The sequence below is a fragment of the Cygnus olor genome, chromosome 1 (assembly GCF_009769625.2).
Source record: "Cygnus olor isolate bCygOlo1 chromosome 1, bCygOlo1.pri.v2, whole genome shotgun sequence".
NCBI classification, from domain to species: Eukaryota; Metazoa; Chordata; class Aves; order Anseriformes; family Anatidae; genus Cygnus; species Cygnus olor.
The window spans coordinates 146242573-146270063 of record NC_049169.1 but is presented as its reverse complement, the minus strand read 5'-3'; the positions used below and the strand labels follow the sequence as shown (position 1 = coordinate 146270063).

General features: G+C 37.8%; 1 protein-coding gene across 5 annotated transcripts in view; it reads right to left on the bottom strand.

Annotated features, from left to right (window-relative positions):
- MYO16 (myosin XVI) overlaps positions 1–27491 on the bottom strand; it is a 387593-nt gene that overhangs the window by 199709 nt on the left and 160393 nt on the right. For all 5 annotated transcript variants that reach the window (XM_040536892.1, XM_040536877.1, XM_040536885.1 and 2 more), the window contains 3 exons: positions 23059–23183; positions 18636–18761; positions 43–118 (listed from right to left, as the gene is read on the bottom strand). In XM_040536892.1, the coding sequence (XP_040392826.1) occupies positions 43–118; positions 18636–18761; positions 23059–23183 (327 nt within the window). The remainder of the gene's footprint in view (positions 1–42; positions 119–18635; positions 18762–23058; positions 23184–27491) is intronic.

Genomic DNA, 27491 nt, shown 5'->3' with positions numbered 1-27491 from the left:
CACAGTAACTAGCACACATAATACACATAGATTTTCACCTACCTGAAGGTTTTTCATTATTGCAGTTAAGAAGATTGGGATTTGCCCAGTGCATCAAAAGCAGCTTCACAAGGTGGGTCTGAAACAGGCAAAACAGAGGTGTTTGAAATGGCAGAAGCAGGGCAGGAACAGTACAGCTGTCATTCAGTGTATTTGGTCCTTCCTGCACTAGGTGAAGTCATACAATAACCAAAGGCAACACTTGCAGCTCCTTCTGGAGCTACTACACATTCATATAGATCACCAGAGACAAAGTAAAATACCGTTCTATTACAGTTTCAGTGTATCCTCAGCACAAGTCCAACCCTGAACTCTCCCTCCATCCTTAAATGTGCAAACAAATCCAAATCAGCAAGGAAAAAAACCTAACCCTCCATCACCACCTGTCACGACTGGGATCACAAATATTTCTTTATGCCTAACTAATTCACCAGCTGTGTACCATCACTGCCAAAGGGGTATGACTCACAGCCACCATGGAAGTAAATCTTTTCTTTGTCAGCAGCAGAAATTGGCACATTTATCTTATGTTTACCAAGTCAATTTAACCTACTAGTAATTGGAGCGATTATAGTACAGTAGAGTAGGGTATAGTATCGTATAATGAAAAAGTCTAAAACATATTTTTCAATTCCTGCATAAATGTTGCAAGCAACTGTTTTTAGCAAGCTTTCCTATCACTCCACTGAAGTCTCAAAGGATATTTCTCCATCAAAGACTGTAGTAATGTCTACCCTGATAAATTGGTTGCTAAGAAAATAGTAAGAAACTACACAAGAAACAAAAATACATTTAGAAGCAAAGTCAGAGATCAACTAAAAGAGAGAACTGTTTGCAATTTAATTTTTTGCTAAGAAAAATAAAATTTATAATGTAAATGTAACCAACAGAGGAGGGAGAGCACAGGGGAAAGTAGGGTGCACAGGAAAGAGGATTCTTTAGAGCAGAAGAGAGCTAAAGAAAAATGAGACCTAGATCAGACAGCAGGTAAGGCAAAAGATAGCAATTTGGCACAAAACCAAACAAATGATAGATTAATAACATAGGGGCTGAAAAGGAAGGAAAGTATTGCAATTTAAATATTAAATTCCATGTGGATTCAATATTTTTTAGACAATTTACCAGGAAAAAACATGATAAAGAAGAATCAGCTAAATGCAGGAGGGGAAAAATCAAACCTCTAATTGCAGAAAGCCAGGAAAATATTGTTATAAATTTCTATAAAAATAAAATGATCTTGCACTCCATGGCTTTCTAATGTGGGCTTTACATTCTGTCTGTAACAGCAGAAAATTCAGCAAACTGTGGAAGCAGGGAGGAAGCCATAACAGCTTTATTTCCAAATCCAATTAGCCCAGCTTTCAACCAAGAACCCTCAACACATATATCTCTGTGTTTTTTCATTATGAAAAAAAAATGGAACGTGGTTAGTCATTAAACTGACTAAATCAGCGGCAGTTCCGTAATCTCATTAACAGCCATTGTGAAAAGTGGTAGAGGTTGTATCAAAGGAGGTTTTTTTATGCACTTTTGATTTGGTAACAACAAACAGCGTTTTGGGTTACCCAAGTTTTGGATTTATGCCACACAAAGACCCTTACATGGTGTGATGCCAATGCTTCCTGCTGTCAAAGAAATAACTCCAGCTGGAAATCCTTGATGCACATCACCACAACTAAGGCATTCAGGTCACTGCTAATTTCAGTTACCTGCTCTTGGATAACCAGAACTGTCTGTGTTAATTTTAACGTCATTCCCTTATCTTTTAGAAGCAGTATTTTAAAATCCAGTTGCTCTATCTTCAGAACTGTGCCCAACAATAGAAATATATATATTATCACAGCAAATTACCACTGTCCAAAAGTATTTTAGTTGCAGAGTTACAAATAAAGTAGATATGATAAAAGAAACTGCAATATCTATTGAAATATCTAAAGCAAATATCAATATATATTTTGATTCTTATTTCCAGTGTTGTCTTTGCCATTTTATGTAGAGGAAAAAAAATGATTAAGGGATGATTCACTGTGCAGAGAAGTACTAGTAACAGCTATTCTTTAAAACATCTGCTTAAAAAATGTCACTTGCCTTGATTTTCCTCTTACGCCTCTAAATATTTATTCAGTGTCTTTTGACAGGACACCAGGAAACCTCTTCCACCCTACTTTTCTCTTTTCAGAACTTAGCTCTGAGTACTCTCCTTCACAAATCAAACACTTAGTTACTTCTCTTTACAACTAAAGTACAACTCCCTCTATATATGTAGATACTCTCAGCATTCTGACCAAATTTTAATTTTTCTACCTCTCTTTGACATCCCTTGCTGGGTATCTTGCCATCTGATTGTTGAGAATACTGTCACAAGGAATATTTTCTTCCTTACCTCTTTAATATGGAAGTCATACCTTTCAGATTCCCTATGGGTTCCTTCTTTTCTCACAAGCCATAAGCTGCTTGCCCTCATTTTCAAAGGCCTTCATACACCCTCTGTGCCTTACCTTTTCAGCTCTCAGACTTCACATGTGTTCCAGCTTCACATCAGTCAGTGACTTTGCCCATCACTAATATATTTTCAAATGCATATTGCCATGATTTTTCCAGGCTGCACCTAGAAAGGATGTCTTCAAAACATCCCCAAGACTACACTGTAAATCTCAGTTCCCAGGCCATTCTGATGTTATGTTTGCCAAACAGAGTAACATGTAAGGCACTGACATTCCACCATTCAAGTGGATTGAAAACTGGCTCAGTGGATGGGCTCAGAGGCTGGTGATCACTGGCAAGAAGTCTAAGTGAAGGCCAGTAACTAATGGTGTACCCCAGGGGTAAATACTGGATCCAGTCCTGTTTAACATCTTCATTAGTGAGCTGGGTGATGAGGTGAAGTGAAACCTCAGTAAGTTTGCTGATGACACAGAACTGGGAGGGGTGGCTGATAGACCAGAAGGTCATGTGGCCATCCAGAAGAACCTTGACAGGCTGCAGAAATGGGATCACAGAACCTCATGTAATTCAACAAACAGAAATGCCAAGTCCTGCCACTGCGGAAGAACAACCCCAAGCACCAGCACATGCTGGGGGCAACCCAGCTGGAAAGCAGCTCTGCAGAAAAGGACCTTTGGTTCCTAGTAGAGACCAAGCTGAACGTGAGCCAGCAATGTGCCCTCACCACCAAGAAGGCCAACAGCTTACTGGGCTGCTTTAGGAGGAGTGTGGCCAGCAGGTCAAGGTGATCCCCTCTACTCAGTACTGCCAAAGCCACATCTGGAGTAATGGATCCAGTTCTGGGCTCCTCAGTACATGAGAGACATGGAGCTACCGGAGAGAGTCCAATGAAGGGCCACAAGGATGATTTGGGACTGGAGCCTCTCTTTTGTGAGGAAAGGCTGAGCAAGCTGCGCCTGTTCAGCCTGTAGAAAAGAAGGCTCACAGGGGGTATCTCATCAATGTATATCAGTAACTGAAGGGAGGGTGCAGAGAGGACAGAGCCAGGCTCTTTCCAGTGGTACCCAGTGCCAGGACAAGAGACAATGGGCAGAAACTGGAACACTGGAGGCTCCCTCTGAACATCAGGAAATACTTTCTCATTGTGCGAGTGACAGAGCATTGGCACAGGCTGCCCAAAGAGGCTGTGGGGTCTCCTCCTTGGAGATCTTCAAAAGCCACCTGGACATGGTCCAGGCACCCTGCTGTAGGTGGCCCTGCTTGATCAGGGGATGGGACCAGATGACCTTCAGAGGTCCCTTTCCACCTCAACTATTCTGTGACTGTGTAATGTAACAGTTCACCTACAGCTTTTCCAAAGAAGACCATTTCATCTCCATGAACGAGTTAGTGAACTTTTAACAGTTTGAATATCTGTGGACATAGGAAATTTTTAATGAAAATATATTAAGAAAGGTTATATTAATTACAGCTTTACAAAGTCATATATAAATAAAAAGTTTTTTTGTCCATTTGAAAAATCTGAGCTTAATAAACAAGACAGATTGCACGATCAGATGTGCAGACAGACTACTACAGTTACACCAACAGAACTGTTTTTTCTAAAGTAGAAAGTGAAGAAAAATGCAGCCTGCCTACTGCAGTGAACTTTAGTACTCAAAGGAAATATTACAAGAAAATGAAGTGTGATTCACATTAATGGGAGCAACACTTATGATCAAAGGAGCTAGAAAAATATGTACAGATGAACATTGCTGGACAGGGGACCACTGGAGTTGAACAGCTCTTTAAATGTAATGAAACATGGAGTAGAATAAAAGTTACAAGGGAAAAAAAGCATAAATAGATTAACTGCAGTAGGCATATTACAAAGTTTTCAAAAATTACAAAATTTCCCTCTGCAGAAGAAAAAGGGGCTAAGTTTTACCACACACAAAAGATTAGCAAAGACAGCCAAATGCTCAGTTTCATAAACCATAAGCTTATATGCACAAATTTTGTCCAGCTGATAACTGTGGGGCCTGTTGCCACAGATAAGTGACTGCAGTGACAGGGTAGGAAATAGGGCATGAAGTAGTGATAGAGGTTCCTCAGGACTCTTCCTATACACCAAAGGCTGAAAAGGCAGCTCTGATCTGCTGTCACGCCATGTTAGTTTTAAGGCTAGTGAATTAGCTGGAGAGCAGAATCAGTGCTCCTGAAAAGTACCTCTCTTCCTTTCCTGTCCAGTCAGATATTTTCTTCTGAATTAATGCACAGGACACTAAACTTGTGCCAGCACCCACAGAGGTTGAGCTGCTCGCTCTGGCTGAACTTTGACCTCTGAATTATTAATTTTTTATTTATAATTATAATTATAATTATATATGTACATATTGTAATTATAAGTATAAATATTATATTATATTATATATTATAATTAATATATAATGTATATAATATATTATATATTATATATAATTTTATATATATATATAATTATAATTATTATTAAGCCCCAGTACAACTATCTGAGATATTATTTATTTCCTTTTATTTACCATTGGAGAAATACCTGCTCAAGTTATAAATTTAGAAAACTGGAGGGTTTTTTGCAAATATGCTCATGTGTTACTTTGCACAGCAATAAATATGCATCACCTAATTTGCATGCACCCCCAGCAGCAAATTCCTTCAGTCCCTCACTTTTCTTCTATCAAAACCAACATTTCTCTCCACTCCTCTTTTTCTTTTACAAAGGTGGAGATTTCCTACCACCCTTAGTGACCTGCTTCATGATCAACCTTTCGTTCACCCACCCACCATTTTTGCTTCCCCAAGCTCTTTCTCTCTGTTCCCTCTGAGACTCCTAACTCCCTACATGTCTCAGCAACTTGTTTTCTTCCATCCTTTTATTTGTGCTCTTACACTTCCTTGGGGACAACTTTACTTTTCTTTCTTGACATCTATCCTTCAGTTCTCTTTGACTAAGACTTCCCCACCTTCCTCTTGCAATTGCCTTCTACCTACTGTCACTTCGTAGATTCCCACTCCATTTTCTGTGGATGTGGTCCCTGGCATGCTCTCATCCACAGCTGGACAAAGCCACATAATAGGAAACCAGTGGACCAACAACCTTAGGTCAAAAATAGTATTATTTAGGACCATAAATCTCACAATGTTGTGTGGGGAAAAAGTGAAATCCTCAAGAATTATTTTAATATCTACAGTCCTTATTCACTAAACACAACAAAACCCTAGGCAAAACTACTGGTTAGACCATTATTAACAACAGTCTTCACCACTGAGTAACATGGACTTCAACTGCACTCATAAGAACCAGGTTTCAATTGCTTATAAGGCTAAACTGTACTGAACTGGAAAAGTGAATATTCACCTCACTGTGATTTTTACTAGGCACTTTGCTAGGACTTCTGCCTGTGAATTTTTATGATTCCTTAAAAAAAAATAAATATATATATATAAGTCAGAAAGATAAATCAGCCAAAAATGAAGCACTTCTGGAAGCAGGGTGTGGGAAAATACATTGTTCAACCCTTGTGAGCTCCCATGTTTGTATGGTGTGAAGACTTCGTATTAGGCAGAAGATGAATTCTGTGGGCTGACAATATCCTTTTCGTTGTCTCTTTGTTCTCAAGTTGCAAATCTTTGAGAGAATCATAGGCAGCAGATGCTTACAAGACAGTTTTTTAGATTATAATGGATAAATCAAAGAGCCCACCTTTGCTCTTAAGTCCACTGTAGGCCTAAATGTTAGTCTAACCAGTATCAGTGGCTCTGTTAGCCAGAAAAAATTTGGATGTTCAAAAGATCTGCAATAAAAAATATAAATCAGGTAAGTACTTTCAGTTTTTGTTATTACAATTATTATTATTATTACTAAGCTTCTGTTATGGAATTGCTGTAACTTCAGGCTAGCCATATATTGAGCAGATGGAATAAATAAGATCAAGTAAGTGATCATGTAAGAAACTACAGTGAAAAGCACTGGAGATGTATTTAATTAATAAAATGAAGTAAGAATAGGCACTTAACAAAGCACCAAGGATATTAAGAAAAGTGCAGGTTAGGGAACTATATTTACTCAAACTACTGGGGAGGGAAAAAAAAAAAAAAAAAAGTAGAGCCTATGACTGAGACACCCAACATTTTTAAGTAAGGCAATTATTAAACTATTAGAGTTTCTGTGATTTCAGTTTTGAAGATCATATTGTATATTCGTTGTTCCTTACAAAATAGTACACCTTAAAAAGACTGAGTCTTCCTTGAAGCCAAAGTTCCATATGTAAACAAATAAGAGCAGTATCATTCAGGGGCTAAGTAGCATTTTCTCTGCAATTGCCAATCTCATCCATAGTACTGTTCTAGAAACAGGAAATGATGTCTGAAACTCATTACAGATCTCTCTTCTTAATACAATATAGACAAGGAAGATATTTTTCCTGTTTCAGCACAGAGAAAAGGGGACCATAGCCACCTGCGGTCAGCAAAGTGGAACAGATTAGAAAAAGTAGGTTGCAGGAATGAGATGAACAGCAGGGTAATAAGAGTGGAGGGGAAAAAATAGAACAGAGCATGAATAAAACACTGGACTTTGGAACAAACAGCATCAAATAAATTAAGTGAAAGGGAAGAAGAGAGATGTGGCAAGGAGCCAGGATGTAGGCAGAGACAAACTAAGCTGAAAAAGAAAATGAAAGAGGAAAGTGACATTGTGAGGAAAAAACACTGAGATTGAACAAGGGAGATTGGGACTGTGAGCAAGTGGGAGAAAGGGATAAGTACAACAGAAGGGCAGGAAGGTTGGCATGAAGCCAAAGTAGAGAAAATAAAGCTTGGATGAGAACCAGGGAGAGGAGGAGGGACAGAAACTGGGTGTGCAAGGAAAGGACTGGGATAAGAAGCCTAAGATGAGACACGAAGCCAGGCAAATACATGGGACACCGAGGCAATGGAATAAAGACAAGAATGGAACAGATTGGAGGGAATGGAACAAATAAGGTTACACGTGGGAGGAATGAACTGTAAAGATTGGGCCTGTTTATAGACAGAGTTTGGAATGGAACCCAGATTCCCCAAGTGTCACCACTACCTTTCTGTAGTCAGTGTGTTTAACCTTTACTGCTTAAATGCACTTTTAAAGCCTCTGGAATAGTTTGACTAAAGAAGGACAACATAATACTGTTTTCAGCTACTTAAGAAAGTGACAAAGGTCAGTAAAAAGATTTCTTTTCAGCTGACGTGAAGGCTTAAGCAGTCCTTACTTCAAGACTATAACCTACATTTCTATTTTTCAGTCCTCCAGGAAATTAGATAGAGAAAAAAAAATAGATTACATTGGGAAAATATTGCATGATCTTGTGATGAAAGATGTTTTAAGTTATGTTCATACAAGTTCTATATTAATGCCACAGAGGATCATAAATCTGGTACTTCTCAAAGTTTTTGCCTGAACAGTCTTTTCAGCCTTGTTTATGATATATGCCTCTCCTATTTTCATATATACATACCTATGTATATTAGAGAAAGTTACTATTGCTGGTACTTCAAGGAAATTAATTTTAATTTTGATCACTATGATCCTGAAGTAGTGAAATAAACATCATGTAGCCAATGCACATCTCAGCTTTAACTACATACTTGTAACCACTGAGAATTTTATAGTATTTTTGGAAATCGAGGCTGCCCCGAGTCTGTGTATGAAGCTTAAACTTGTACTTCTATTTTGTTATCATTTGGTATTGTGTGAATCTAGCTTCTCTTGCCTTAGTATTCTGTACCCGAAATTAGCATTTGAAAGATTCACAGAAAACTTCTGAGTATATTGAGAGTGAAAGAATGATATCACAGGCAGAAATCCCAAAGAGGTCTCTCTGCTTGAGGAAAATGAGTGTAATTGGATCTGAAGGGAAATGCTGCTGTTCTACCTGAGTATCATCATGAATGCCAAAGATGAACGAAAAGACTAAAGAAAAGAGGGTGAGATATGACTGGATAAAGCATTCTCGAGAGGATTTTCTGACCATAAATGAAAGATTCCAGCTGCTTGACAGGGAAAATATGTATTCCCAGAGTGACTATACTCTATTCTCTTTGAAATACCAAACAAGCACCTGCTTCTTTAGGTTCTTCTCATTGAAAATATTTGTGGAACGTGTTTGCAGAAGTCCAGAAACTGCAATCAAAGGAACTACTATAGAAATGGCCAAAGTGGAATGAGATTTAATATCATTTCCTACAAAGAGTTCAGGTATCCTCTCTACACTGTAGCATATTGTAATGATCTCTGTGGATTCTCTCCTATTTTGGGGTCAACATGCGCATAAGAAAATAGTTCATAGTTGGGTTGAATTACTAATGTGTTCTGGTAACGATGAGCAAATTAGACAACTAGTAACAAGATGTGTTCTCTCAAACTTCAGCTGTGAAATGCTGTGTTTGGATGAACTAACTAGACAGAAGGGTATGATTCAGCCCAACCAAATGTGTATTAAGGGAGAATATACTTACAGATTGCCAATTTCACACACAAATTTTAAAAACGACACAGGATGTATATAATATAATAAGAAACATAAGCTAAGCATCTGAGCTCACTAAACAATTTTTGTTTACTTATGCTTAATGGCAAATCCTTTCTATTGCAAGAGTTACTTTTGGAGAGGCAGCCAGTGGTTCAACAATTATCTTTTTTTTTTTTTTTTTGATATCGTGAAACTGTTAAAGCCTCAAAGCCACATGCTAAATCCATCTTGTTAAATAAGAGAGTGCAATGGAGCAAGCTAAAGTATCCCTTGTAATCCACACTGCTTAACTGTTAGCTCTGTCCCTGACTCTGCTTTGGACCACTCCAACCAGCTCTCTAGAAACAAGACTAATCTCCTATAGAGGAAGCTAGCTCTAAACAATGTGAATGTGAGCCAGCCTGTTCCCTGGCTTAATCCCTAGCCTTCTTTGATTTAGCAATTTAACAGTTTATACACAGGCAGGCAGCATCCCCCAAGGATGAAATTTTGGGAGAGGTAGTATTTAAGCTACTGGGGAGTCAGCTCTGACCTGCACGTCTCTGATAGCTGGTTTGAAAGGTGACATTTCTGTGATAAACAACAAAGAAACAGCTTGTGCCTGGGAAATGTGCCAAAGTACCCAAGGCAAGCGTCAGAGCTGCAGCCTATTCCCACCACAGGGAGGGCGAGTGCGTGCTCTCCTGATCACAGCAGCCCGGAAGGTGTCCAGCAGGGACAGCACTTCCAGTGCCAGACTACTAGCTGCTCACAGAGAGATCGCTATGCTAAATACAAACGAGGGCATCAGCCTGAGAAACACAAGTTGCCCTTCCTCAGTTGGTATCAGCGAGGGAATGAGAGGTGTGGTATCCCAGTGACTGTATGTCCCACTCTGGTGTGCACAGGCAATAGCCACCAATAGATCAGTACTTCCCATGCTGTATGTGAATGAGAGAAGAAGCTGAAATTGCCATCAATTAGATCAAATAGAATGTATATGCTCAAAAGACCCTGTTAAACTTACTTAAGCAATCCTGGCACATTCTAATTTCTTGAGGCTTGCTTTGTTGCCTTCATAATCTTATTTTGAATAGGATTTTGTGTGTCATTGATGCAGATTTGCATGTGTTTTGAAGAGGTTATTATATTCCATCATTTTATTAAGTTATTGAGCAACTCAGACCTTAATACCACAATAGTATCTCTTTTTAGGTATTATGTGAGACTCTCAACTTGCATTAAAAATAATAAATTGGTTTTAGTCCTTATATTTACAGGGTGGAAAATGATAACAGTCCTAGAAACTCAGAAGTACCATGCTTAAAAATATTCCTATTTTTCAATGCTATTACCATTATTTTTTAATGTTTGCAGCTGGCAGTATTTCGGTTTCCAGTCTACCAATGCACTGATCTGTAACATAATCAGTTTCCGCAAAGCAAAGCATCATTTTACAAAAAGAGAGACTGACCTTCAGGCAGTAGCCTCAGTTACCTTATCCTATACTCAATAGCCACATCCTGTAAATACTCCTCAAATTCAGCAGTATTATCCTGTACTTCTATGCAATAAAGGAAGAAATTCTACACTAGATCTACACACTCGGGCACTAATAGCATGATTCATTTATCATTCACTTGTGTTCTTTTTCAATATTGAGACTATAACCATTTGAGCAAATTGTAGATAGCAAATTTATCAGTGACTAGAATGTTTGAAACTGCTTTTCTCTCCAAATATATATAAACGTAGCTACATATTTTTTTAAAATATTAGGTAAGATATACTGCCACTGAAAACTCCTAGTTATTCTCTCTTTACAAGGAATCCATTATGTTTTGCATTTGATAAGATAGGTATTGTTGTAAGTCTTTAACTGTACTGCCTATGTAGGATTTACTCTGTGCAGCTTTATGTCATTTAAGAGTGAGACATCTGCTCCATGTCCCCTTTACAATGACTAGGGAGAAGTAGAATATCCAATGCGCAATTCACCTATCCTTTGGCCTGTTTGCCCATCCTTTTTGGACTGGATTTCTCTCATATTTTGTTAAAGTGTTCAAGTTAGACATCTAGCATCTGTTAGTTGCTTATACCCCCTGTAGTCTGAGGGAGAGGCTGACCTCCAAGTAATGATTCATCCCACCTACTTTAAATGCACCTCTTAGACTTGCCTGAATTGCACCCTAGAGGTTAGTCTTCATTCTGGTAAGGAAAAGCTTTGAATTTGTATTCAAGTTGTAGTTAGCTAAATTTAGTTGAGAAGAATCCCATCCTAAATAAAGCTGCTTTTGCCATTATCAAGGTGCTTGTACAAGCCAGAGTTTGATTAATAGGGGTGAGTGTGATGTTTTTCACATGCTTTGCTCACTCAGGATAACGTATCATTGCTCCAATAATTTATCATATCGTTTACTGTGGAAGCTGGAGAAATAAGCTTTTTGTGATCCACTTACATTGTGTATTAATTTACAACTTGAGTTTTGTAACATTATGCTTCCAGTGCCTATATTCTTCATAAATTTCCTCCTTTACTGCTCCAAATTAAATTTTCTCACTATAAATTTTAAACTTCGGTGGGTTCAATTTATTTTTTTCCATGTAAAGTGAATTAGTACCAACTCTACTCTTGTTATGACCATAGAAATAGCCATATCAAGGTGTGGGGGGGTCATTCTTCTTTAGTATTTTGTGTATTTACAAACATAAAGTTTTATATGTACAGAGCGCTCTTCCTTCAGCCGAGTGTTTATGTCACTCTAAAACTACATAACAATTTCTTCATAAGAATATTACTACTCACTTTTTTCATAAGGTGATGTGTGTATGTACGGTCTATAACATAAAGCACTCCAAGAACATAATGTGCAACTCGTACAACTCGTTCAATTGCATTTTAGTAAGTTAAGCAGGTTCACCAGACAAAAAATATATCTGAATGATAAGAATTTTACTGTTATTTCATAGACAGAAAGAATTATCAGTTCACATGACTCATAAAATATAATGATAATAATAATATATTGGATGGAGGCTGGAAGGAAAGAAATCAGCTCAATGAAAAGAACATTCAAAGTAGTATGCGTCTGTAGTATAGTTGAGGTGGAAGAATGCATTACAAATGAACTTTTTAAAAATGTGAATTAAAATACATAAAACTCCTGACAGAAAAGACAGTAAAAGATTCAGGGGATACTTCATGTCTATACTTTCACATTTTAAAAGACATTTGCATCTTTATTAGAATCTAAATGGCTCTGATTCATTCATTTAAATATGAAATTGTAAGGAAGCCAGTCTATCACACTTTAAAATGGCTGCCTTTCCCACTGGAAGCACAAATGATAGTGCATCAAACTAAAACCAAAAAGATTTTTTACTGTCTTCTGATAAAGCATACAGTTTATCACTGCAGTGAGGTTTTCAAGTGAAACTTTTAAACAAAGCCTACCACAAATATGTGTTACAAGAGGGAGAAACCGTTAAGGGCCAGAGTCAAGAATTTATATTAGTGACTTCCTCAGGAAACAAGAATATTTTTGGCTAAAAAAACAACTAATTTCTCATAAATATATTTTTATTTAAAACAGATTATTGCAAATCACATCTTGACTAAGGTAATTCTCACCTTGCCATACTATATTCTCCCAAAAAAGTAACAATGCTTGTATTTGTCTATAATTAACTACTCAAAATGGAATTGTAAGTATGATATGCACACGAATTCACATTAAGGCTAAATGTTTTTCAAAATTATCATAAGAAAGGAAATTTTAAAAACACTGGTGGCTTAGCTATTGTATGAAATATTTTCCTGACATCTAATAAATCCCTCTTGATAAAGCAATTTAAATGATTTAATTGTTTTTTTTATAAAGAGAATCCACATTCAAACCATGTTTAATCTTCTAAATAAGGATGGCAAATTATCTACAATGAAAAGAAGGTATCTCCAAGTTTTATTATTAACACTACATAGGGAAGATATTTCCTCTCTATTTTGTTATTTTTAGCGATGAAGAGTGCAATGTTACTTCATTTGTCTTCATCCACGTGTACCCAAAGTGTTTGTACAGTGACTAGCAGAACTGATGCTTGGCCCCTCACCGACAACTCTGGGAATAGCATGAATCACTGCCACCATCACCTCAGACATAATGATAGAATTACAGAATTATAGAATGGGTTAGGTTGGAAGGGACTTTAAAAGTCATCTAATTCCAACCTCTCTGACATTGGCAGGGATACCTTCCACCAGACCAGATTGCTCAAAGCCTCATCCACCCTGGCCTTGAACCCTTCCAGGGACAGGACATCCACAGCTTCTCTACGAAACCTCTTCTAGCGCAGTGCTGAATGCAGCACACCAGGTGGGATCATAAAAGAGCAGAGCAGGGGAGGGGAGATTCATCTGCTTCGACCTGCTGGCTGCGCTCCTTTGGATGCAGCCCAGGATATGGTTGGCTTTCTGGGCTGCAAGCGCACATTACCGGCTCATGTCGAGCTTCTCATCAACCAACACTCCCAGGTCCTTCTCCTCAGGGTTGCTCTCAACCTATTCTCTGCCCAGCCTGTATTTGTGCTTGGGATTGCCTGGGCTCAGGTGCAGGACCTTGCACTTGACCTTGTTGAACTTCAAGAGGTTCACACAGGCCCACCTCTAAAGCCTGTCCAGGTCCCACTGGATGGCATCCCTTCCCTCCAGCATTTCGACACACCACCCAGCTTGGTGTCATCAGTAAACTTGCTGAGGGTGCACTCCATCTCACTGTCCATGTCACCAACAAAGATATTAAACGGTGCCAGTCCCTATACTGACCCCCTGGGGGAACGCCACCTGTTACTGATCTCCACTTGGACATTAAACTGCTGACTGCAACTCTATGAGTGTTACAATCCAGCCAATTCCTTACCCCCTGAATGGTCCATATGTCAAATCCGTATCTCCCCAATTTAGAGACAAGAGTATTACAGGGGACAGTGTCAAACGCTTTGCACAATCCAGCTAGCTGATGTCAGTTGCTCTTCCCCTATCTACCAAAGCTGCAACCTCATTGCAGAAGGCCACCAGATTTGTCAGGCGTGATCTGCCATTAGTGAAGCCATGTTGGCTGTCACTAATCACCTCCTTATTTTTCATGTGCCTTAGCATAGTTTCCAGGAGGATCTGCTCCATGATTTTAACTGGCACAGAGGTGAGACTGACGGGCCTGTAGTTTCCTTGATCTCCCTTTTTTCTCTTTTTAAAAACAAGGGTTATGTTTCCCCTCTTCCAGTCAGTGAGAAATCTACTGGACTGCCACAACTTCTCAAATACAGTGGACAGTGACTTAGCAACTTCATCCACCAGTTCCCTCAGGACCTGTGGATGCATCTCATCAGGTCCCACGGACTTGTGCACCTTTAGGTTCCTCAGATGGTCTTGAACCTGATCTTCTCCAACACTGAGAGGTTCTTAATTTCCCCAGTCCCCTTCTTTGCCTTCTGGGACTTCAGCTATGTGGCTAGAGCTCTTGCTTGTGAAGACTGAGGCAAAATAGTCACTAAGTACCTCAGCCTTTTCCATATCCCAGGTGACTGAGTCTGCCATTTCCTTCCAGAGGGTGCCCACAATTTCCCTAGTTTTCCTAAAGACTAGGTATAAATAGTGATAAATCACTGACATACCTATAGAAGCCTGTCTTGTTACTCTTGATGTCCCTGGCCACGGTTAATTCTAATAGGGCTTTAGCTTTCCTAACTTGATCCCTGGCTGCTCAGATGATTTCTCTATATTCCTCCCAGGCTATCTGTCCTTGCTTCCACCCTCTGTTGGCCTCCTTCTTCTGACTGAGTTTGGCCAGGAGCTCCTTGTTCATCCATGCAGGACTCCTGGTGTTTTTGCCTCTGAACTTGGAGGAGGTGATCCTTGAATATTAACCAGTTTTCTTAGGCCTTGCTTTCGTCCAGGGCTTTGTCTCATGGTACTCTACCAAGAAGATCCCTGAAAAGGGCAGAGTCTGCTCTCCTGAAGTCTAGGGCAGAAAGCTTTCTGTGCTCCCTCCTAGCTGCCCTCTGAATGAAAAACTGCACCATTTCATGGTCACTGCAGTCAAGGCTGCCCCTGAACTTCACATTTCCCACCAGCACCTCTTTGTTGGTGGGAAGGAGGTCCAGCATAGCACCTCTCCTCACTGGCTTCTCTATCACTTGGAGAAGGAAATTATCATCAAGCATTCCAGGAACCTCCTGGATTGCCTATGCCCTGCCATGCTGTCTCTCCAGCAGATATCGGGGTGGTTGAAGTCCCCAGTGAGGACCAGAGGTTGTCAACGCAAGGCTGCTTCTATCTGTCTATAGAAGGCCTCACCTGCTTGGTCTTTCTGATCAGGTGGCCTGTAGCAGAATCCCACTAAAATGTCCCCTGTCCCTGCCCTCCCTTTAATCCTGACCCCTAAGCTCTCAGATCCATCCCAGGCAGAACTCCAGCTGCTCACTGACATAGAGAGTGACATTCCCTCCTCGCCACCTCTGCCTGTCCTTCCTAGAGAGCCTGTATCCTTTCATTCCAGCACTCCAGTCATGGGAGCCATCCCATTACGTTTCTGTAATGCCAATGAAGTCATAGGCCTGCAGGCATGTGTACATCCCTAACTCCTCTGGTTTATTGCCCATGCTACATGTGTCAATGCAGAGACATTTAAGCTGGGCCCCTGATGAAGCTGACTTACTGGCTGGAGTGTCCAGAAGAGAGACACAGTCCAACAAAGAGCCATCAAAAAGGATCATCTCACAAAATAGCAAGCTGAGCTCTTAGAACACTTCAAAAATAATGATATTTTCCCCACTAGCCATTTTCAGTTACAAACTTTACATGTAGCGGTCTGTTTCAAACAGAAAAAATACCTGACTTTATGACAAAAAAAGCTATTTCAGGTCATCCAGAGTTAGTGTTGCAAACAAATATGTGTGTTATACACACATGCCAAATGAAAGGTTTTTTCTCACTCCATTCGAATAAGTCCTTTCAAGTCTTTTTCAATGAAACCAGGGATTAGGCTTCACACTAGGTAAGACTTGTAGCCATTATATGACTACATTAGTGCAGTACAAAGCTTGAACTTTCAAGCCATCCTGAAATGTAAGAAATAGTAGCTCAAGTTCAAGATTACACTCCTGCAACTGTATTACTTCTGAAAAAAGTTTTCTTGCCCTTCTGAAATCAGAACATGGGTAGAGCGAGTATGTGTCTACCTGCAGTATAACATCAGGATCCAGAGGGATCAGTAAGGATATTAGAACTATAGCACAGCACAGTACAAGATGGGATGAGAAAAATAAAACTATAATATATGCAAAATGTCACTGATGCCTCCCTGGCTAACAAAATGTTTGCTCAGCATATTTTTGCAGACAATTTTCTCCATAAACTTAACCTTCCAGAAATTTCAGCATGTATACACTAACCCATACATATATATAAACCAACGATTCAATCTACTGTGAAAATATGTTGAGCCTATTATATTAATTAATATTAATATATATAATTGTATATATTAATATATTATATTATATATATTAATAATATTATATATTATATATTATAGATTATATATTATATAATATAATAATATAATCTATCTATATATAATATAATATAATAATATAATCTATATGTTAATACCCTTTAAGAGAGTAGATATAGAGTATCTCAATAGGAGAAATCTACATCCCTACACAGTTAACTGGTCTCAAATACACTTAAGTTTACTATTGCTTTACTACATCTTCTTGCTATAAAGTAGTATTTAATTTCTGAAGTCCAAAAAGCATTTGGAAGGCATTTATACTATTAGAATAGTATAAAAATAAAATAATGCACATACAAAAATGAAATAAAGTAATACATATACAGTAAGAAGATTCATGTATAGCATGCTAATAACCAATAAGAAATTAATCAATGTATAATGTAAGTACTGAATTGTACCCTTAAATACATATGCAAACCTAAAAATATATAACAAGGAGTTCTCTAAAGAAGGCAGTCTCAGAGCTGAATTTTTATATATATGCATAAAGTATTTGAATTATCTATGAATACCTATAGACACATCTCCTACTTTTCATTAGATATTTTTGCATGATTAGATCCTATTCCTTAAATATGGTCCTTAACTTGTGGTTCACTTGCAGTGAAAGACACAAAAAGGAAAAAAAAAAAAAAAAAAAACAGCAAACAAATAAACCAAACCCATAAAAAAGTCATCTTGGCTTCCTATGCAGACCATCAAGGATGATACGAAATCAGCAGCATCCCACCCCTTGTATCTCAGCACTTGCCTCGTAATTCACAGGTTTGTTCTCCTGAGTACCAAAAAGCAACTAAAATACCAGAAACAGACACAAACAAAAATCCTACATCTCATCAATTATTGGAGAGAGATTCAGCTAAATAAATGGCATTGTCTTCAGTGAGATCAGAAACAGATTTATCTGAAGTTTTTGTGAAGATTATTAGGAAGTTGATATTATGAAGATATTCCAGCAGAAGTCTATACAGAATTTTATTTATATTTACTTAATTATTTAATTTACTTTAATTAAAAAAAAAAGGGGGGGGGGAACCAAACAGAGTCCTGTTTAGGAGCAACAACTTTTTGCCATTCTGAGTTACTTTTAAAAGCACGGTTGATAGTCAAAGTGACAGAAATAGACATTAGAAGATGGCAAAATACCAAAGAAATACAGTAACAACTACAATTTAAAACATCTTCTGACGAACCCCGTACACCTACATCCACAGTGTCAGGAAGGATAGCTCTGCCATCAGAAGGAATCTGAAGAGAAAAAAGCAATTTGTATTCAGAGATACACCATGAAGCTTAGTGTTTTGTCCACAGCAGAGTATATCTCAGTCCCTCCTTGTGGAGGACAAAGACGGGATGGGGTGAATTTTCCAGGAGCTGCAACAGAAACCTGAAAGGAGAAAGGGCATGAGGGTGGGATGCTGAGCTAGGATGCATCAGAGAGGTTTCTGGAAGGTGTCTGTCGGTAAGTGGTGATTTGTGAATGTCAGGTGTGTCAGCGGTAGCTGTGGGGAGCAATTGTGAAGTGCTCAGACATAAGAAAGGAGCACTGACCATGTTCTGGGAGAGTAAGGGTGAAGGAAATGTGAAATGGTGGGATGTTGACAGGCACAAGTCATATTTAGACACAGCCTCCAAATCCCACTCCCAGAGCACCGTTCCACAGCTCAGTGTCTGGAAAACTTTGAATGCAACTACTGTGTTAAGTGGATCCTGTACATTCACAGAAACATATACAGCAAATAAGCTAGCTAAAAATAAGAGTTTGACATCAGAATGTAAGAAAACAACAGACAAAAGTGCTTATTTTGGCTCCTTTTCAAATTTCAGTGCAAATTTAATTTTTTGCCGGAGACAAACTGCTGTTGATTTTAATGAGCCGTATTGGGTTGATAGCTTTACAATGTTTATTATCAAATGATCTCTGTCATTTTCCATATGCCACTTATAGTACAGAAACGAGTATGTTTTTCACATTAAAAACAGAACAGTCTCCCTGTCTTGAACATATTTGCTATTGCTACACAAGACTACCATAAAGAAAAGAAAAGGAGGTGAAGAAATCATGCTTTACCTGTCCATACTTTGCAGCTAAATGTAGGGGTGTCCAGTACTGATTATCCACTACATTGAGATCAGCCCCGTGATCCAGTATCAGAGATGCAACATTCTTGTATCCATTTGCACAGGCCACGTGAAGCTGCAATATGAAAATATCTTGAGATGTTTAGAGTTCTCAGAAGAAAAACATAATGCACTATTGCATATGTTGATTGCCTTACAGACATAGCTGGATAAGTCACAGTAACAACAAATTCAAAACACACATGAAAGCAACATTCTAGAAAACCACCACTTAATCTTTCTTATCAGTTATAAACAAAACACAACAAAAAATAAGAATGTCAGTTTACTGATATCTATATAAACAATTCAGTCTCACTAGACCTTTTTCATACAATTTCAAGCAAATATCCAATATCCATTTAAAGCTTATTCACTGACTTCAAGAGCCCAGGTATATTCACACATTTCAGCAGAGCTTGGCCTAGACCTAACTTTCTTGTGCGACAGTTCAAATATCCCAGATGTGAGCTGACATTACTTTATTCTAAAAGGAATTCATTAACACATAATCAATCTAAGCATGTTGACTTTGCAGCACAAAATTAGTCATAAAAAAACACCTTCTTAAAAAATACCACGGAGATTTTGTTTCCTGTGTTGCTTCACAAGATAATTTAATCATTTAGAGTGGAATTGCTTTAATACTTTAAATTGATTTTCTATACCACTATACTTCATTTCAGAGGTACCATGGGACAGAAGAAGAGGGAAATAAAGTAAAAGAATGAGAGAAACTCAGGTAAGAAGGAACCTCTGGTGGTCCCATAGTGCAACTTCCCATTAAAGCAGGGACAACTTCAAAGCTATCTGTACTTTCTCATGGCTTGTTGATAGGAGTAGCAAAGACAGAATGAGAGACAAGTTACTAAGAACTTCAATGTCAAGAAAGCGAAAGAGGAAGCTCAAAAATTATCTTTGTTAATGGGTGATTTGAGAAATTGGATTCATAGAGAAAGAAATGGGCAGCATAATTTACTTAGTAATTTACTAGTAATAATCAAGTGAAAGAAGAAACGCAATAAGGAATCCTACGTGAGGGAAAATTTGTCATTTGCAAATTTTAGTGGAAATTGTTTCTTATGTATGGTGAATAACTCTGTTGAGGCAGATACTTCACATGACCAGAATGGTTCATTTCACAGGGTAGTGGTGTTTATTTTCTCATGGCTCTCTGCTATGATTTCAAACACTCTCTCCACTTCTGGGAGCAAAGGAGACAAAATTTGCATTTGGAAGTTGGCAGAATGTAATTCCCCACCCACAGTCAGAAGCAATCAATCCTTGTAAACGTCAATAAGAACAGGGTTCAGTAAGACTGCAGAACAGGGGTAACCTGTACACCAAAATAATGTAGCCCAACCACATGTTTTTTGTGTTTTGTTTTTTTTTTTCCCCTCGAAGCATTGTTAGCCTAAGAGACAATTTTTCTGAGAATTGGAATGGTTGGCTAATGGCAAGAAACCTCTTGCAATAAACCTCTTACTAGAACTGTGGGTTGCAAAATCACTATAAGCATAGGAGACACCAAAAACTGAGTCCAGCATATTATTTGCCACTATTTTTTTACTTCTGGTTCAGCTGTACCTGCAGAGAGTAAGCATAAAGTTTTCTTTATGAACATTCTTGATGCAGAGGGGTGAAACACATTACAGCACATCAAAAATCTTCCCCTAGAATGGGGGCAGAACACCAATTATGTTCACCATAAATGTTCTAATTCAAATGTACAAAAACCTCAACATTTTCCCATAATTTGATATAGCTTCAGCTTTTTGTTTTTAACAAAAGAAATTACATTTTCTATTCAAACATCAATTTGACAAGTACTATTTTAAAGAAGTTTAAAAGCTGAGAGGACAAAGGAAATATTTTATGACTAAAATCTTTTGAAGAAAAAATTATTACAGGAGAATTTATCAGAAAAAATAGTTTTACCACATATCATTCTGTGTCTGTACTGCATATACACATATGTATGTGCTATGAATCCAAGAGAGCGCATACATATGTCATCAATTTTTTCTTACTGATCCTAATTTACTCGTGGTCTTAGATAATGTATGAAGAAAAGATTGTTTGTGACCTACAGAGAATAAATTCCTGAGGTGGAAAAATCAGGGCTCAGTGCCACTCTTCTCCACCTTTGAAGCCACAAAGAAAGTGGTTTATGTTTGTACCAATGGGTGTATATAGGTTTTCCAGAGATATACCAAAATACAGTAGAACATCGAGCTGAGAAGTGAGCTGGACTAAACATTTTTTCCCAATCTACTGCTCTCTGTTCAGGACTTATAGCACCTACTCCATCCATAAGGTACTTAATCTGCTGCTTAGCAATCTGCACTGAAGATGTAGTTAGCTCTTAGGACAGTCCTGTGCAACAGTGCTCTTCCAAACTGGCAGTGAGTCTGATGCAGCTTGTCACTGTGTTGACAAGTTTATCTTCTTGGTATGCCCAACAACAAATAAAGAATGTACTTCTGGCTATGGCTTACAATACACCTTCAGAAACGGAGAACATTCAGTGAACATAATATATATTCAACTGATTACACAGTAAAGAGTGAAAGCAAATGATAAAAAAAAAAAAAAAACATTATTACTTGGGAAAAAAAAGACTTGGTGACTGTCAATCGACAGGATTAAAGCAACAGACCTGTTTTTTGGTACGCTCACTTTCAAATATAATTATGTTCCTGCTGCAAACTGTATCATCTTAGATTCTATCAAAAGAAAATACATCTCATTTTCTCTTTACAACTGGCATATTTGTTGTTTTCTCTGTGCTGATATATTTAGAGCAACAAAAAACTGTTCCCAGAGCCCTTTGATACACACACAGCTATCACAGACTGGCTGACTCCATACCCATGAATAGAGACAGAGCAGTCTAACAAATTCTGTATTTCCCACCAATTTGTAAGACAAAATTTTCACATAATACAAATCTCAAACAAAAGCAAAATGATTCACTCTGTAGCTACTTGTGGCAAGACTATGAAAGAAGTCCAGAAATCAAAGTTCAACATAAAAACTGTGCCCAAAAATATCCCCTTTGTTCATATCCCACCAAACAAGAAGAAACAAACTATCAAAAATGCTTTTCTTCTGGTATATGCAGTACTGTTAAACACATTTCATACATGCATTTCAGCTATTCCTGCTAACTACAGAAAAGGTTTTATGAAGTGATAATCAGGCAAGCTCTTGACTTGGTTCAATGAAGCCAGTTCAGACCAAAGTGGCAATAAGAGTACAAACAACTCACAATGTACTGAGTTAGCAGCTTAGCTTAAAGGTATCAGGAAAGTGGAAGTTAAATTAATGCTTTTATGAATGAAAGTAAACAAAACTTGCCTCATTCCTTCCCACCCACAACCCTTCCCTCCTGTTTTTAACTACAGTTAACTGCCTTGAGGCATCCACCCCAAAAGTCAATAGACACAGCCAATGCTAGGATTCAATAATACCAAATATGAAGCTAATAGTTGAATATGAATACTAATAATTTAAACTCTCCACAGATGTTAAAACATGGAATACAAATGATCTGGTATTAATTCATTATCATAGAATGCAATTCAGCATAAATGGAATGGTTCAGTAACACATACAATTCTGATTTAGTATAGTACTTGGAAAAAAAAAAACAATTTTTTTTAAAACTGATTCAACATCTTAATGATGAGAATGATCATTTCCTGATTGATAACGATGCTGAAGGTTTTATATGCAAAGAGAACATTTCACAGACATGCTATTTAGGGAAAAATACGTTAATTTTAAAATAATTTGGTAGCTGGTGTAGTAGTAATATCTATTAGAAAAAAAATGAAAAAAAAATGAGAATGCAATTACAAATAACAAGCAAATTTAGAAGCGGGAATATTTATCCAATGATAAGGTGCAGGCTTCCTTACACTGAATCAAGACAGGATAGCTTCACGACATAGTGTTTTAGACTAGCTCAGCCAGAAGATATGAGCCTAACACAGTAATCACTCGGTGAAGCTTTAGGCCTTCTCTTACATACAATGTCAAAGATCATAAGTATCTGCTCGAGTTCTAAACTACAGAACACAATATTTATTTTTTCGTTATTGATTTTTTGTGTTGCATATTCAGTGGCCAAGAGTAAGAAAGCTGACATTAAGACACAGATATTGCACTAGCCTATTTCAAAATCTGTACTGCGCAGGGCATTGACATATATTTATTTTCAAAAGGACAAATAAGAACCAAAATCCTACACTCCTTCATGTCTTTTTGTACAGAACAGCCTAGCCTTGTATCTGCACTTCCAGTCACCATTACAGTTGAAATACATGCGTATTCACAGGGCTGAAACTCTATTACATACTGCTACTCACCAGGGTAACTCCGTCATCATTCTTTTGATTCACGCTTCCTCCACTTGCTATGAGCTGTCGGACATCTGTAAGCATTGTCATAGGTCTCTGTATCTTCATTTGACGCAATGAATTCAGCTCGACACCTGGAAAAATGAAAGGGCTAAAACCTTCTGCTATTCCATTCATCAGTCAAGAACACATATGATTTTGTTTCCTGGTTTTGTAAAAGGCTAGTCATCATTTAATTAGACTTCAGTGTATATTTACAGAACATGTTTACTTGCTCATATTTACCAACAAACTGATTCATATCTTTATTTATCAGTCACTACATGGATGATTTAATGTCATTCAGCAATAACAGATAAATGGTCGTGATCCCCTGTTAACTGGCAAGAGCACTTGTAGGCAAAGCAGTTGGAATATCATTAAATCCACTGAACCTGTGAGAAGTAAAACAGCTGTGAATGGGAAAAAATCACTTGAGGGAAGCCACTCCAAGTCTTTAGGACTTACTGAATGAATATTATTTTTGACTGCATTCTTTCACCCCTCTGTATTCATTACAGTGCCCCAGACCAACCTCTCATATCTGTCAGCTCAACTGCTTGAGAGATTGTGAAGTGAAGCAAGTGACATTAAAACTCAACACTTTTTTATTTGCCTAGGTTATTTTTAGCCAGGATTAGTTTTCCAGCTGGGCCTGGACCATTGCAAGGCCCATAAACCTAGTGAAAATGTGGTCTGGAGGCAGGAACAAATGGGAGGGGATGAAAGGAATGAAGAGCCTGGGACTGCTTGAGTCAGCATTGCTATTGAAAGAAACACTTGTCAAAGTACAGCTTTAAAAGGAAGATACGCAAGGAAGTCTATATCCAAAAGAAAGCATGGCCTCCAGTCTGAAGAGACTTAAAATTAGAAACAGAGGGTACAACAAAATTGCTGAGTGGTTAAATTTGCAACTGGCTTTGGCTTGATTGGAATATCTAACCAAAATTCAGGGCTTGATTCTTCTGCTCATAACTTCCAGTGGTCATTTACATCCATATATAGAAAATGTAATATGAATATAAAAATCTTTCCTCTCTGCCATGGTCATGACATAACAAAAACCATACGAATAAATGATTTCTTGGTTCTCTTCCACATTTGTCAGTGAGCTGAAAAGTGACAAATAATAAATTAAATTAAATAATATGTGTGTAGCTTAAATATTTTTACTTGAATGATTCATTTCACCTTTACTTTTCAACAATTCCTGCAGGATTTCCTTCCTTCGTTACTAAAAGGACTGAAGCATGTTTCAGGGTAAAAGCATATTTAAAGTCTCATAGTTTAAAGCTATGCTGGAGCTCACACAAATGGGTATACCACATGTAGTCCAACAAAGAATCCCATTAATTTTCTTTTTCTAACATGCTATTCTACACATTGCTCTATGTTCTGAATTTTATTTGCATGCAGCACCTCAAAGAGTTTCAGCTCTAAGGTGAAGTGTTCAGTGTGAACACTGTCTCGCTGATCACATTTACTTATCTCTTACTTTCATACTTGCCACCCAAATGATACTAAATGATACCAAATGTAAAACACAAATGTGAACCTAAACTAGAGAAAATGAGACATGTTCTGCACCTGGACTAAAACCTGTGCTCTTTCACATAAATTCAATTCAGACAAACATAAATTTGTATTGACAGCTTAAATTAGATAACCACCCAAAAGCAGAATGTGCAAACATATTATATTGACTGACAGTCGCTAGACTGGGACACAATGTAGATTTTATATATGACATTCTGAGTACCTCCTAAGAATCAATGTATGTATTCATTTTGTCAGAACAGAATTTTTTATGCCTTCATCGCATTTCACAGTAATAACTTAAACCTACCTCACGACAGTTACAAATTACTGATGTCATGTTATCTTACCTTCCGGTTTCTTCCTAGCTCCTGCTTTTTGCAACAGTAAATTGATAGCTTAACATACTTGCCCTAGTAGCCGAACTCTCTCAAATGCAGAAGTTTAAATTTCCAAAACGCTAAATAGTGAAGGACTACATACACCCCAAATTAGTCATCATTTCTAACACTGACTCTACTTGTTAAGCACATTATATAGAACAAAAAGCTGAAACAAAACTTGCCTGGCCATGATTAAGCTCTATCTAATGCTGTCATGTAAGAAAGATTAAAATATGTGTAATATATAAAATATATGTATAGTTTTATACCTGATGAAAAAGGCCATTTTAAATTACTACTGACAGAATTTATGTCAATTTTTGTCTTCCTTTTGATGTCTCCACTAAGCAACTACAGTAAGTTTTGATTTTCAAGGAGAGAGGTGATAGGTAGAAATTAATGTACCTTTTGACCGTGCATAATACCATAATACCTATAACACTCAAACATGGAAACTATGTTCACAGTTTACAAATTAGAAATACCAGTATCTGACTTTCTTCAGAAAAAAAAAGACTGATTGATTGAAATATTGATCCTTGCCTTGCAAAGCACATTTGATAGCACCTTTGTGTACTCCCTACGGGTCCCCAAAATACCTGACTTGAAAATTTAACTTCACTCATGCTGAAAGAGGAATCAAGAAGAGTTCAGTTGCATCATTTGCTTTAAACATTCTAACATACATGTAATTATATGCCCATCAGCTCAGAGAAGATGCATAAACAATGCTACACAAAAGGCACAAGTGAGCTACCTCAGTGACGTGTTCCACAGGCTACATTTTGGCAATATCCAAATGAGTTTTGAAAATGCTACAAGAACAATAGAGATTCCCTTCTGCTGCCTTTATAGAAAATAGAATGAAAACATGGAAAAAAAAAAATCTAAATTGCAATCACAGAATTGCAGTGTTTTGAATCCCGAGAGCTCAGGAAATGTTGGATTTGAGAGGGAAGGCTTCTCCAGTGAGGAACTGAGAATCAGCTTTACCAAGCATGTGCATGTGTCGTTCCCTGAGACTCAAACAAAGAGACTTGGTCAGTAATTGCCTTCCCTTAATCAAGTTTGTAATTCTGCAGCGTCCTCTCTCCCTCCCCGGGGAGTGATAGTTTTTGTGAGTTTAGATGGAATAAAAAAATGTTACCCATGCAGTAACTCTCGCAGTCTGAATCAAAGAATGACCTTCATGTCGCTTTTCAAAGGGAAAATATGGTTTAGATATTCAGCTGAAATGGGATGACAGCCAGCATGAATAGAGGAAGAAAACCAAATTGGCATGTAGTATGGGAACAGATTCACATTAAAAAAAAAAAAAAAAAAAAAAAAAAGAAAAGAAAGGAAAGTCAAAAAAGAAAGGCATAGGATAGAAAATACACTCCAAATACCCTGTAAAAGAAGAGCTACATGCTTTCAAACTCTGCAGGAGACGAGATGGAGAAGGAATAGTTAAAATGGTAGTGACCCTGCAGAGCACAGCATTGGGTGATGAGTGTCAGTGCTGATGACAAGCAACAGCATAACCTAAAAGCTACAAAATGTATCACTTCTCCACATTTACGAGAAACACCTGAAAAGGCCATTTCATTTACTTTGGCTCTCTCCCCCTTTCTGGGATATGGCTATAGAACTGACAACCCAAAGGAATGTAAAAACCTCAGATAAAAAAGGGGTAAGTAACTTTCATTTAAAGTAGTAAAGCAATACATGGCAAACAGAACTGAGAATTGCTATAAAAATATTTTCCTCAGAAACATCCATTACTAAGAAGTGTCTCTGTCCGGCAGACACCTGTTTCTGTGACCAAACAAAAGCTCTATACTTGAGGACACCCAGCAGCAACTCTTTCTCTAACTAATTTACATGTCTCATCTCTAATGGGCATGTAGGAGTCTTTAAGAGAGGTCAATATCATCATGTCTTGCAAGCACAAATGTATGGTATAAACCTGAATCAGCTATGAGAAGCCAATTGCTCCTCTTAATTCTTCTCTCAGTTCTCTCACCCTGCCTACATCTGCCCTTCCTGCACCAAGCTGTAATCGCAGCAAGGCTCTTCTCAGCCAAAGTGTTGATCTATATTCCATAATTCTGGGGATACCATACCTCAGAAGATGTTTTTCTCCTGTGCAGCACAGTACAGGATAGACATGTAGACATGACAATCAGTGAGAAAAAAATAATCATGGTACCATTCTTGATATATTCATTTTCATTCATGATACTATTCATGTGTGGCTGTTACATCCAGCTTTATTTGCATAAAGTTTCAGATTTACTGGCCACTTATTAGATAGCTTTACAAAGAGCATCAATTTACAAAGAGCATCAATTTTGTAAAATTACACAGTTCAGTAGCTCTTGTGAACATCACTTAGCAGCATTATGTGCATCTGATTTTCAAAGTTCAGGATGTGAACAGATATTTTTCAGCAACGACTATTATGTGAGAAGAGAAGCCAATATTTTCAGTATGTGCAAAAGA